This window comes from Zalophus californianus, chromosome 1, assembly GCF_009762305.2.
Source record: "Zalophus californianus isolate mZalCal1 chromosome 1, mZalCal1.pri.v2, whole genome shotgun sequence".
Lineage (NCBI taxonomy): Eukaryota > Metazoa > Chordata > Mammalia > Carnivora > Otariidae > Zalophus > Zalophus californianus.
Genome location: NC_045595.1, coordinates 13,032,509 through 13,043,580, shown reverse-complemented (window position 1 = coordinate 13,043,580; position 11,072 = coordinate 13,032,509). Strand labels below are relative to the sequence as shown.

Below are 11,072 nucleotides of genomic sequence, written 5' to 3'. Positions count from 1 at the left end.
GGAGCCAAATGAGCTTCAGAGGGCTGAGGCCTTGCTCAAGCTCACACAACCCATCCCCAAGGAGCAGGAGGATTCAAACCCTAACTCCCGACAAGCCTTCCCAGACCTGTGAAAAATAATGACATATATAAGACAAATGGAAATTTGAACATTTATTAGACAATATTAAGGAATTGTTAACCATTTTTTAGGTGGGAAAAGTTTTGTGATTATGTTTTAAAGAGTCCTCATCTTCTTGGAGAGATTTCTTATTTAATACAGAAGAAATAACCCAATGCCTGAGATTTGCTCCCAAATAACACAGGAGGGGGCGGGGGGTTGTGGGTAATTGGTGGTCAGAGCTGTGTACTGAGTACCCAGGGTTCATTGTGGACTATTGCCATATGTTCGAAATTCTTCCTAATTCAATAGCGTAGAAAAGGACTAGGCAAGGTCTGACTTCCTACTCCCACTCTCAGTCCAACCCCAGACGTTCCCCCCAGGGGCCGACTCCACAATTTGAGGAGCGCTCATGTCTGAGTTGTCCTGGCTCCCCATAAAAAAGACGGCAGGAGAGGTCCCAGGGCAGAGAAATGCTCTAATGGGGGTCCTGCCGGCAGCTTCGCGCTCCTTAATGGCTCAGCGACTTGCGGCCTTTGTGCATGCGGCGAAGGATGACCTGGACGCCGGACGGTGTGCTCAGGCGCCGGATCCAGCCGTGTTTGTGCTTGCGTTTGATGTTGCTCGGCTGATACTCGTTTCCACGCGCCTTTCCCCGGTTCTGCTGTGTGGCAGGAAGTCCCCAGGCGTCGGGGAGCCCCAGCCAGGCGCGGGGCTGGAGCCACCTGCGGGGGGAAGAGAGATGGCGAGGAAGGTCAGAGGGGGCGCTGTGACTTCGGCGTGACGTCCCACCACTCTGAGCCTCAGCTCCCCTATCGGTGCCTGGACGGAGCCTGGGTTCAAGGAGGGGCTCCACCAAGGCGCAAGGCGTTGGCAAATCATATTGTCAGTAAACAGCTGACACCAGCCCCCGACACAGCCCTTATTTCCAGATTTGGGGAAGGGACCCCGTGAGGACTCACCTGACGCGACCCAACTGGCGACCTACGGCTCCGATCAAGAAAGCCATGTCCAGCCGCCGGTCGCGACGTCCCCACGCCCGCTAATTCCAAAGCGATTAGGCTCTGCAGCTGCGAACGAAAACTTCTGGGAAATGTAGTTTCTCCTACCGCGGGAGGCCGCGTGGCCTCCGGGTCCTCCTGGAGTGGTAGCTCTGCGCCTGCGTCCCATCCGCAGGAGCGTCCTTACCTGCAAGGGAGTGTAGTTCCTCATGTGGACCAGCAGGTGGCAGGCGAACGGCACCTCTTTGGCATGCGCGTGCGTACAAGACGTTGTGTCCCGGGGTCCTCTGGGAGCTGTGGTTCCTTCTCTCGTCGACCCGCAGAGGGTGCCCGGAGGTGACCGTGGCGCAGCTGGTGGCAGCCTCAGGAAACGGCTGGTCGATCCTCCTTCCCCCAGCAGGAGGCAGGCAGATGGCACACAGCTGGCTGGCAGCTTTTCTCTGGGCCCAGCCAAGTCTCTGTTCCTTGGCGGGGAGCCTAGGAGACCTAAGTTGGAGTTGCCTGGATGTCCTTGGGGTGGTCCCTCCTCCTCTCGGGGATTCAATTTCTCAATCTAAAACTCATGTGTTTCAAGCTTGCCCTTGGTGGTACCTTCATTCTGGCCCTAGAAAAAAAATTTCTAATACTCAGATCTGAGCCCCTTCCCTTCTCTCTCAGCGTCTATGGTGCTCGTTTCCCCAGGGAAAATATTCAGCTCCTCTGGCAAGCATATGAAGCCCTCCATACACACACAAGCACCCTCTAAAATTTCACCCACATCCGTCTATGCCTGATGTTCTACTCATCTTCCCCCCCCCCCATTCACTTTTAAAATCCTTGGATATTTTCCTCTCCCCCAGCCCCATCCCTCCCTTTGGCCCAACCGTGTCCCCATATGACTCTCCCCAGACTCTCCCAAAAGCCCAGGGGCTCCTCAAGGGCTAGGCTTGTGGCTGAGTCCCTGCAGGCACCCCAGAATCTCCCAGCTTGGAAGGCGGGGGAGGGGGGGCAGGAGAAGGGGACTGTTTACTGCATGAATCAACTGTAGTCTCCCAGGAGCATCCTGAGTGGGCAAGAGTGGGAGGTGGGACCTAATTCAGCTCTGGCAGCAAATTCCAGGAGATGGGAGTGGGCAAGGAATGGTTAACCCCTTGTCCTCTGAAGCCCATCCTACCTGCACCATCACTTAGCAAACCAGTATGGTATTATATTACTAAACCAGTACAATAATGTCAATAATGTATTGAACACTTATCATTCTGGGTGTTTTTACCTGCAAAACATACTCATAAGGGGATTAATTTCATAGAGAAATAAGTGGAGTCTCAGAGAAACGGCTTGCTCAAGGTCACATAACAACAAAGGGAAATGTAGTTTGAACCTTGGGATCTCTGACTCCAGCTGGGACCACAGAGTCACCGGTTAGATTGGCCAGCGGTTAGACTGGCCTGTCTGTGAAACTCCAATTCCCTAATTATTCATAGCTTCAAGTCATCTGTTTAAAGATTTAACGAATAACAATTTCCAGGACTTGATATCACACAGCCGTGGTTTTAAGTCCCACCTCTGCCCCCGCAGTCCCTCAGCTTGCCTTGTGACTTTGTGCCCTTTATGAGCCTCAGTTTCCCTACCTAGAATTGGAAAGATCTGGGAGTCTCTAGAACAGAAAGGTCACAGAGAGAGGACCATGGGGGTCCCACTTGGAGGGTACAAGGCTGTTCGGAGGCATGGGCTAGACGAGGGGATCCTATTCGCAGTAAGGGGCTCCGGCTGCTACCTCCCCGGAGCTCCGCAGACCCCAGTTTGGGACCCCTTCTCGGCCCTGGGCCAGGCCCAATCCCTCCCTCCTCCTCGGTAAGCCCCAAAAGGGGGTGGGGCTGCTGCTTCCTGAGCCCGCCTTCATCCCGGAGCTACCGCCTATGATTGGTAATCTAACTAGGCCAGGTCATTTCATAACACTGATTGGTCTAGACGCCCGTCCGTCGGCATTCGGCCCCTCCCCCCGGGGAGAGACTTAAAGGGCCGGCTCTCTCGGCGGCCGCGGGATGCCCCCGCGCTGACCGCCGCGGGCCCGAGCCCGCCCGCGTAGACGCGCCGGGCCGACCCCGTGCCACCATGTAAAACGGCGCCGCAGGCGGACTCTGGCTTCTCTGCCCGGGACCCCTCCGCCCTGCCCCGGGCTACAGAGCCCTCGATGAGGTGAGCGGGGAGTGGGCTCTGGGAGGGGGACATCGAGGTCCCCGGGGCTTCCACTTCGGAAGGGGGTGTGCACAAAGCCAGTGCTCGGGCTCTTAGAAAGCCGCGGAGTCCCAGTGGTTCGACCCCGCCGCAGGGCTTACTAGCACCTGAGAGGCAGGGATCTGACTCTCTGGGGAGGGGACCTGGCGTGGCGCATCTGCGTCCCCCTCCGCAATCCGGGGTTGGGATTCCACTGGAGTGGGGGGACGCGACCTGCTTCCCCTCTATCAGCAAATACGGGCCATCGGAGGCCGTGCCTTCGGCGTGTCTTATCCCCGCGGCGCCCAGGATGGGGACGGGGGAGGGGTTAGTCCCATCTCCAGGCCCTAGACAATGGGGGTGCGCTGCACGGGTATCCCCCTCGAGTTATGTAACTGCCTGTGGTTGCCATGGACACGGGGGGGTGGCCCAGGGAGCAGGATAGAGGACCGGAGGCCCCCAGGGAGGGCTTTACCTTCTCCATCCTCATTTCCACCTTTGGGGATTGTGTGTCAGACCCCCAGAAGCCAGGGTTCTGACAAGGGTACAGACTGGGCTTCAGCTTGCCCATCTGTGATATAGACCCAGTCTGGGTCTTGCGGAGCTGGACAAGGCCTTCTGGAGCTCAGTCCCTAACCCCCTATCCCAGGACCTCACCCTTTAGGAGCCAGGTTCAGAGGCCTGGATGGGGGCTCGTTGGAATCTGCACCTTTTTAAATGCCTTCTGAGGCAGTCAGAATGTGCCCATTTGGTGAAAGTAAGTTAAATGAGAATGTGTGCATGAATGAATGGATGGATGGATGGATGAATGGGTTATGGAAGCAGTAGCTGCCATAACCCTAGCTGCGGGGCCGGTGGGGGGGGCTCATTTGCCACAATGTCCCCTCCTCCAAGAAGCAGCCCTGGACTATACCACCTTCCCTATGGACCCCTCTTGGGGTCAGCCATAGCCAGGTCCTTCTCTCTAGGATAGACTAGGCTAGCCCAGGAGGGTAGCCAACCACCATGCAGGCACTGACCAGACAGACAAAACATCTTGGTGCTTGGCTAGCTCTGGCCCTCCAAACACTGGAGCGAGCCTGGAAGGGGCCTCCTAGTTCAGCTCACCTGACGCAGGTGCAGGGAGTGGGTGCTGTGGGGGAGGAGGGCTCCTCGTTTAGATGGCCCCTGAGATGGTTGTGCCCCCACTTGCAGGACACACCATGCTGACTGGGGTGACCGACGGGATCTTCTGCTGCCTGCTAGGCGCACCGCCCAACGCTGTGGGGCCGCTGGAGAGCGTCGAGTCCAGTGATGGCTACACCTTTGTGGAGGTCAAGCCTGGCCGTGTGCTGCGGGTGAAGCATGCTGGGCCTGCCCCAGCCCCCAACCCACCTCCACCACTGCCAGATGCTGCCCAGGGAGACCAGTCTGGCTTGGTCCGCTGCCAGCGCCGAATTACCGTGTACCGCAATGGGCGGTTACTGGTGGAGAACCTGGGCCGGGCACCTCGAGCTGACCTCCTGCATGGGCAGAATGGCTCCGGGGAGCCGCCGGCCGCCCTAGAGGTGGAGCTGGCCGACCCAGCGGGCAGCGATGGCCGCTCAGGCTCAGGTGGTGCCGGGAGTGGCAGTGGCGGGCGCCGGCGGCGAGCCCGGCGCCCCAAGCGCACCATCCACATTGACTGTGAGAAGCGCATCACAAGCTGCAAAGGTGCCCAGGCCGACGTGGTGCTCTTTTTCATCCACGGTGTTGGCGGCTCCCTGGCCATCTGGAAGGAGCAGCTGGACTTCTTTGTGCGCCTGGGCTATGAGGTGGTGGCACCCGATCTGGCCGGTCACGGGGCCAGCTCGGCACCCCAGGTGGCCGCAGCCTACACCTTCTATGCGCTGGCAGAGGACATGCGTGCCATCTTCAAGCGTTATGCCAAGAAGAGAAACGTGCTCATTGGGCATTCCTACGGGTGAGCCAATGCTGGGGTGGGGATAGGGGTGAGAGATGGGGGTAGCAGGGACTGGACACCCAATCACCAAACACTGACTTCTCTCCTGGAAAACTCTCATTAACATCTATAACAAGATAGGGATTCCCACCACCACTGCTATTGTTATATATTCTTTTATTTATTTATTTTAAGATTTTATTTATTTTTTGACAGAGACAGACACAGAGAGAGAGGGAACACAAGCAGGGGGAGTGGGAGAGGGAGAAGCAGGCTTCCCGCTGAGCAGGGAGCCCGATGCGCAGCTCGATCCCAAGACCCTGGGATCATGACCCGAGCCGAAGGCAGACACTTAACAACTGAGCCACCCTGGCGCCCCTCATATTCTTTTAAAGCAGTGTTTCTCAGTCCCAGCACTGCTGACATTTTGGATTAGGTCATTCCTCTCTTTGAGGGGATTTCATGTGCACTGTAGGATGTTAGCAGCATCCCTAGCCTCTACCCACTGGTTGCCCCTGGCACAGTGGCCTAGTGATGGTCATGACAATCAAAAGATGTCTTAAAAAAAAAAAAAAGTGTCTTCAAATATCGCCACACGTTCCCTGGCAGTCTGAATCATCCCTGGCTAAGAACCAGTGTCTTTAAGTTCAAAAATCAGTTGCTCTGGAGATCCCAAGGCCTCCAAGGAAGAGCTGATTAGAATCCTATAAAGTCTTTTTACAAGAGCCCAGGTTGCTATAATTCACTCCCACTTAAAGGGGTGATACATAATACCATCTAGCATTTAGGTGAGTGCCCACTGCATTGAAGATTGGGCCTGGGTGCCTGCTCACTGCCAAGTGGTACCACTCTCTTTTACCCAGGAGGAAAGGCAGGATCTGACCAGCCTAGTTTGAGAACCACTGTTTTAGTGGTGTGGCCCATGCAATTAGACAAGAGAAAGAAACGTTACATATGTTTCGGAAAGAAAGGAAGCCAGGCTGGGAAGTAACATAGCTCTTATTTGTTTATATAACACCCCCAAAAGTGGATGCTTATGCTAAATGTTTCCTTCAATTAAATGAGCACCCATCGGTGGTAGTTCCTGTGACCTCATAGCAATGCTATGAGGACAGCCCAGTTACTTTTTCACAGATGCGGAGACGGAAGTTCAGAGAGGTTAGGCAGTCTGCCCAAAGGCACACACGGAATCACTGGTACAGTTAAGTCCAACTGACTCTTGCTTGTATCCTAGTTCCTCTTTACAGCTAGGGCTGGTAAATTTTTTCTTAATGGGCCAGATAGTAAATATCTTACGTTTCTAGGACATATGGTCGTCTCTGCTGGAGCTTTACAACTCTACTGTCATGGCAAAAAAGCCCCCATAATTGTAAACAAATGGGCGTGGCCGTATTCCAATAAAACTTTGTTTACTAAATAACTCACACACTTACAAAATGGTAAACTCAATTTACGAAAACAAGTGGCTAGCCCACAGGCCGTCGTTTGCCAAAGGAACCCGGGCTTTAGAGGGAATGAGGAGCTGGACTGTGGGGGCTCTTCAGGCTGCACCTTGCCACCTTGCATAAGGCAGGCTGATGTGCCATGCCTAGAGGCTGGAGACAGAGGAGCCTTACAGGGAAAGGATGCACAGGAAACAGGGACCTTCTCTGGGAAACCAAAGAGTAGCAGTCTAATTGGGTGGCTTTCTTAACACTCGGCAATAAGTAATTCTTACCCATTTGCGGGTCATGGCAGCTTTGAGGATCTGATGAAAGCTCTGGATTTGGATCTTCTCTCCAAAAAGAAGGGGGAAAAAATCACTGTTAACACACACATAGTCCTGTAGTTTGGGGGCCCTCAAGATGCCCCCCCATCCCTCACTCCCATCCAGTGCCCATGGGCCCCAGGGGAAGAACGTTGGCCTTCAAGGACCTGTCTCTGGGTGAGGGGAGGGCATTAACTCCCTCACTGCCTGGATCCTGCTGACCACCCCCCTTCAACCCTTCCCGCCACCCACCTACCCACTGGCAGTGTCTCCTTCTGCACGTTCCTGGCACATGAGTACCCAGACCTGGTGCACAAGGTGATCATGATCAACGGCGGGGGCCCCACAGCACTGGAACCCAGCTTCTGTTCCATCTTCAACATGCCCACCTGCGTCCTGCACTGCTTGTCACCCTGCCTGGCTTGGAGCTTTCTCAAGTGAGTCACCCCGGCCCTGGCAGACTGGGCATCTCCCTGAGTTGGGTGGGAGGGGAGGCTGTGTTGCTGCTGGGACGGGCATTGGAGGCGCCCCTGGTAGCCAGGCTGGCACGAGGCCTCCAGGAGTGCGTCCCCACCACCAGGGCTGGCTTTGCCCACCAGGGCTGGCTTTGCCCGCCAAGGAGCCAAAGAGAAGCAGCTACTGAAGGAGGGCAATGCGTTCAACGTGTCATCCTTCGTCCTGCGAGCCATGATGAGTGGCCAGTACTGGCCTGAAGGTGACGAGGTCTACCATGCTGAGCTCACTGTGCCCGTCCTGCTCGTTCATGGCATGCACGACAAGTTTGTGCCGGTGGAGGAAGACCAGCGCATGGCCGAGGTAGGGTCTTGGCACCTGAGCCATCCCCCCCCGCTCCATTCCCTGCTCACGCGCTCCAGAGGGATTCTGCCTTGTGCTCCCAGGGAAGGGAGAGCTTAGATTGAGAGTGCAATCCAGAACATGGGGCTGCCCTGGACAGGTGTCAGGATAGGGTGCTTTCTCCACCGCACATGAAAGGTGCTCTGCACAGCTGGGATTTGTATAAGTGACCAGGGACGCAATACATAATTCTGGGAGAGGGTGGGCCAGAGGATCTTTAGATCAGACACTACCGGGAAAGGGTCTTGGGATCCTCAGCACTTGGAATAGCTCCGGACCAGTGGTTCTTAACCAGCAAGGATTCTGAGCCCTGGGGGGACATTGGAAATGTCTGCAGACTTTTTTGGTTGTCATGTATGGGGGGGAAGGGCTTCTGATATCTGGTGGGTGGAGGCAGGGATGCTGCTCAGCATCCTGTAATGGACAGAATGATTCTTCGGCAAAGAATGTTCCCACCCACCCCAGGTGTCAGTAATGCCAAGGTTGGAAAGCCTGGCATGAGAGACCTTGTCTTGGCATGAGAGACCTTCTCTATCTCTGTGATTCTCACCCAGCTGTGAATTTGCTCCCTAGGGATATTTGGCAATGTCTGGAGACATAATAAGTCGTCACACTGTGGGGTGGGGGGAGTGGGTCCCTGCTACTGGCATCTGGTGGGTCAAGGCCAGGGATGCTGCTCAACATTCTGCAGTACACGGGACAGCCCCCACCACAGAGAATGATCCTGCCCTATATGTCAGTAGTGCTGGGGTTGAGAAATCCTGCTCTGGACCTATTGTAGCCACATCATAAATGTTGAATGAATATTGAGTTGAGCTCCACTGGGACAACAGGCTATCCTCCAGCTCCCCCTTGGGTGGAAGTAGAGGGATGAAGGGTAGACCACAGGAGCGACTTCCTAAGGCTGCAGGCCTGGTGTGGATGGGCTTGGGGTGTCCCAGGGCAGCCTGCCTTTGCCACACTGAGCCTGTGTTCCGCCCGCCCCCCTCCCCCGCAGATCCTGCTGCTGGCTTTCCTGAAGCTCATTGATGAAGGCAGCCACATGGTGATGCTGGAGTGTCCGGAGACAGTCAACACACTGCTCCACGAATTCCTGCTCTGGGAGCCCGAGCCCTCGCCCAAGGCCCTGCCCGAGCCCCTGCCCGCGCCCCCAGAAGAGAAGTAGCCGCTGGGCCGGCCGGGCATCGCTTGGTAAGCCGAGGAACAGCAGGAGGAAGCCAGGAGCCGCCCCTCGTCCGCAGCGCGGACCACCTGGGCGGGCCGTTCGCTCCGGTGGGCGGAGTCAGGTCAGCGAGACGCCCCCAGGCCGGCTGGGTAGGGCCGGGCATTCTCCGGAGCCAAGTGGATACACCGCTCTCCGCTTCCATCCTGCCGGACCCATCGGTGTTTTGGGGTCGGAACCGGAACCCCCGTGGAGGATGACCTTGTACAGAAGCCCCTGCCCCTCAACGCCACGGCCGAGGCAGGCCCCCCAACCCCGCTCTCTGTCTTCCGTGTCAGCCGTGCTTGATCCTGGGACCCTCCGGGGGCCCCGCCTCATTGCCCGAGACCCTCCCCACCCCCATTTCTTGGCGCTGGGAGCTATTGTTGCCCAAGTGGAGGGGGGAGGGAGAGGGGGGCTGGCGCCACCGAACCTGCACATCTCAACTTGTAACTCAATAAAAAGAAGTGACAATCTGAGTCTCCGGACCTTTGCTGGGTGACGGCAGGGCAGGGTGGTGTCCTGAGCCTCAGTTTCCCAGTCTGCAGACTGGGCTGATGCGGGCGCCACCCCCTCAGGGCTGACTTGCGGAGAAGTGAGGGCGTTGGCCTCCCAGGCTTGCTTCCCGAGTTCTCCCTCCCTCCCTCAGAATGCAGGGGCTGCTTGGGCAGTATTCCCAGAGCAGAGGCAGATGGTGAGCTCCGGGTCCCTGGAAGGCAGGAAGCCTTCCGACTGAGGTTCATACAGGGGTTAAGGGGAGGATCAGTATTTGTTGCATGGGTCGGAGCTGCCGTAATTGAGTGCCACCTGTATACAAAGCCCTGTGCCAAGTGCCTGATGCCGTCGGTTCATTGAATCCCTTTTATCCCGTGCCACTCAGTGAGTCGGTACCTCTTACGATCCCATTGTATCTTTCAACCTGGTTTAAGGTCACTTTTGCCCTGAAGATAGCTTTTGTTTGTTTTGAAGCGAACGAGTCTGCCTTTCTTGTTGGGCAGAAGGGTCTCCTGACCTACGGCCATGCTCTTACTCCTCTATATTTTCTAATGTATGCATCTCAAGGTACACCTCTGGCTTGTGCGATCGGTGAGGGGAGAGCACTGTCCCTTTAATGACTTCATCTTTGGTCCTTTTCCCACTGGTTTGTAAGCCCACGTTCAGTTTAGACCAGAGTTCTCATGGGGGCACTGTTCTCCACTAGCAAATTTAAAAAATATATATTTTATTTATTTGAGCGCACGCCCACATGAGTGGGGGGGGGGCAGAGGGAGAGGGAGAAGCTCCCTGCTCAGCGGGGAGCCTGATGCAGGACTTGATTCCAGGACCCTGAGATCATGACCCTAGCCAAAGGCAGACGCTTCACCGATTGAGCCACCCAGGCGCCCTCCATTAGCAAATTCTGGAGACATTTTTAATTGTGGCAACTGGGGGTGGGAGGAAGTGGGTGGAGCCCACTGGACAGGACTGCCCCTACCGCAAAGAATAATTCGGCCTCAAATGTCAGTAGGGCCCACATTGGGAAATTCTGTTAGACAAATCTCATCTCTTTTGAGTCTTTTTCTGAGGTGTGTGTGTGGGGGGGGGTGTCTCTGGATTTTTTCCCAGTGACTTCTTTGTGAATTCCTGGGCATGTGGCACACTTTTAATTGCTATCACTTTATCAAGAGACTTGGTGTCTGGGAGGCCTCCTGGTCTTATATATGAGGAAAGGGAAGCTCAGAGAAGTTTCCTGAGTTTGGTCAAAATGGTAGAACCCAGGGGCGCCTGCGTGGATCTGTCAGTTAAGCGTCAGACTCTTCATTTCGGCTCAGGTCATGATCTCAGGGAGATGGGATCAGGCCCCTCGTGGTGGTGGTGGGGGGCTCCCGCTCAAGATAGAGTCTGCTTGAGATTCTCCCCCTCTGTCCCTCCCCCAGCTAACGCATGCTGTCTCTCTCTAAATAAATAAAATCTTTAAAAATAAATAAATAAAATGGTAGAGCCCAGACCCACTCCAGAGGCCTGTCCCCTAATTACCATACCAGCCATTCTCCAAGAGTAGCCAGGGGCTCA

The 11,072-nt window shown here is 55.6% G+C and overlaps 2 protein-coding genes across 4 annotated transcripts; one reads left to right on the top strand and one right to left on the bottom strand.

The window, feature by feature from the left end:
* Positions 1 to 143: 143 nt before the first annotated feature.
* Positions 144 to 1,275, bottom strand: MRPL34 (mitochondrial ribosomal protein L34). Its single transcript, XM_027582904.2, has 2 exons — positions 1,062 to 1,275; positions 144 to 824 (listed from the first exon to the last, which is right to left on the bottom strand). Exons 1-2 carry the CDS (start codon positions 1,106 to 1,108, stop codon positions 611 to 613), a joined length of 261 nt encoding a protein of 86 aa, XP_027438705.2. The 5' UTR covers positions 1,109 to 1,275; the 3' UTR covers positions 144 to 610.
* A 1,818-nt stretch (positions 1,276 to 3,093) lies between these two features.
* On the top strand, positions 3,094 to 9,499 carry ABHD8 (abhydrolase domain containing 8). 3 transcript variants are annotated; one of them, XM_027582903.1, is made up of 5 exons: positions 3,094 to 3,278; positions 4,491 to 5,238; positions 7,231 to 7,401; positions 7,564 to 7,780; positions 8,817 to 9,499. In XM_027582903.1, exons 2-5 carry the CDS (start codon positions 4,499 to 4,501, stop codon positions 8,982 to 8,984), a joined length of 1,296 nt encoding a protein of 431 aa, XP_027438704.1. In that variant the 5' UTR covers positions 3,094 to 3,278; positions 4,491 to 4,498; the 3' UTR covers positions 8,985 to 9,499. The 3 variants fall into 3 exon arrangements, 2 of the variants coding, with proteins under 2 accessions (XP_027438704.1, XP_027438703.1); XR_003517956.2 differs by lacking the exon at positions 3,094 to 3,278 and adding an exon at positions 3,814 to 4,053 and having other exon boundaries at positions 7,545 to 7,780; positions 8,817 to 9,493; XM_027582902.2 differs by lacking the exon at positions 3,094 to 3,278 and adding an exon at positions 3,838 to 4,053.
* Positions 9,500 to 11,072: the final 1,573 nt, after the last annotated feature.

Bases quoted from the DNA above. Each gene is read 5' to 3' on its own strand.
- ABHD8 (XM_027582902.2), top strand. From the start codon at position 4,014: ATGCCTTCTGAGGCAGTCAGAATGTGCCCATTTGGTGAAA. The intron at 4,054-4,490 runs GTAAGTTAAATG...CCCCACTTGCAG, and splicing joins AATGTGCCCATTTGGTGAAA to GACACACCATGCTGACTGGG. The intron at 7,402-7,563 runs GTGAGTCACCCC...TTTGCCCACCAG, and splicing joins CTGGCTTGGAGCTTTCTCAA to GGCTGGCTTTGCCCGCCAAG.
- MRPL34 (XM_027582904.2), bottom strand. From the start codon at position 1,108: ATGGCTTTCTTGATCGGAGCCGTAGGTCGCCAGTTGGGTCGCGTCAG. The intron at 825-1,061 runs GTGAGTCCTCAC...TTCCCCCCGCAG, and splicing joins CGCCAGTTGGGTCGCGTCAG to GTGGCTCCAGCCCCGCGCCT.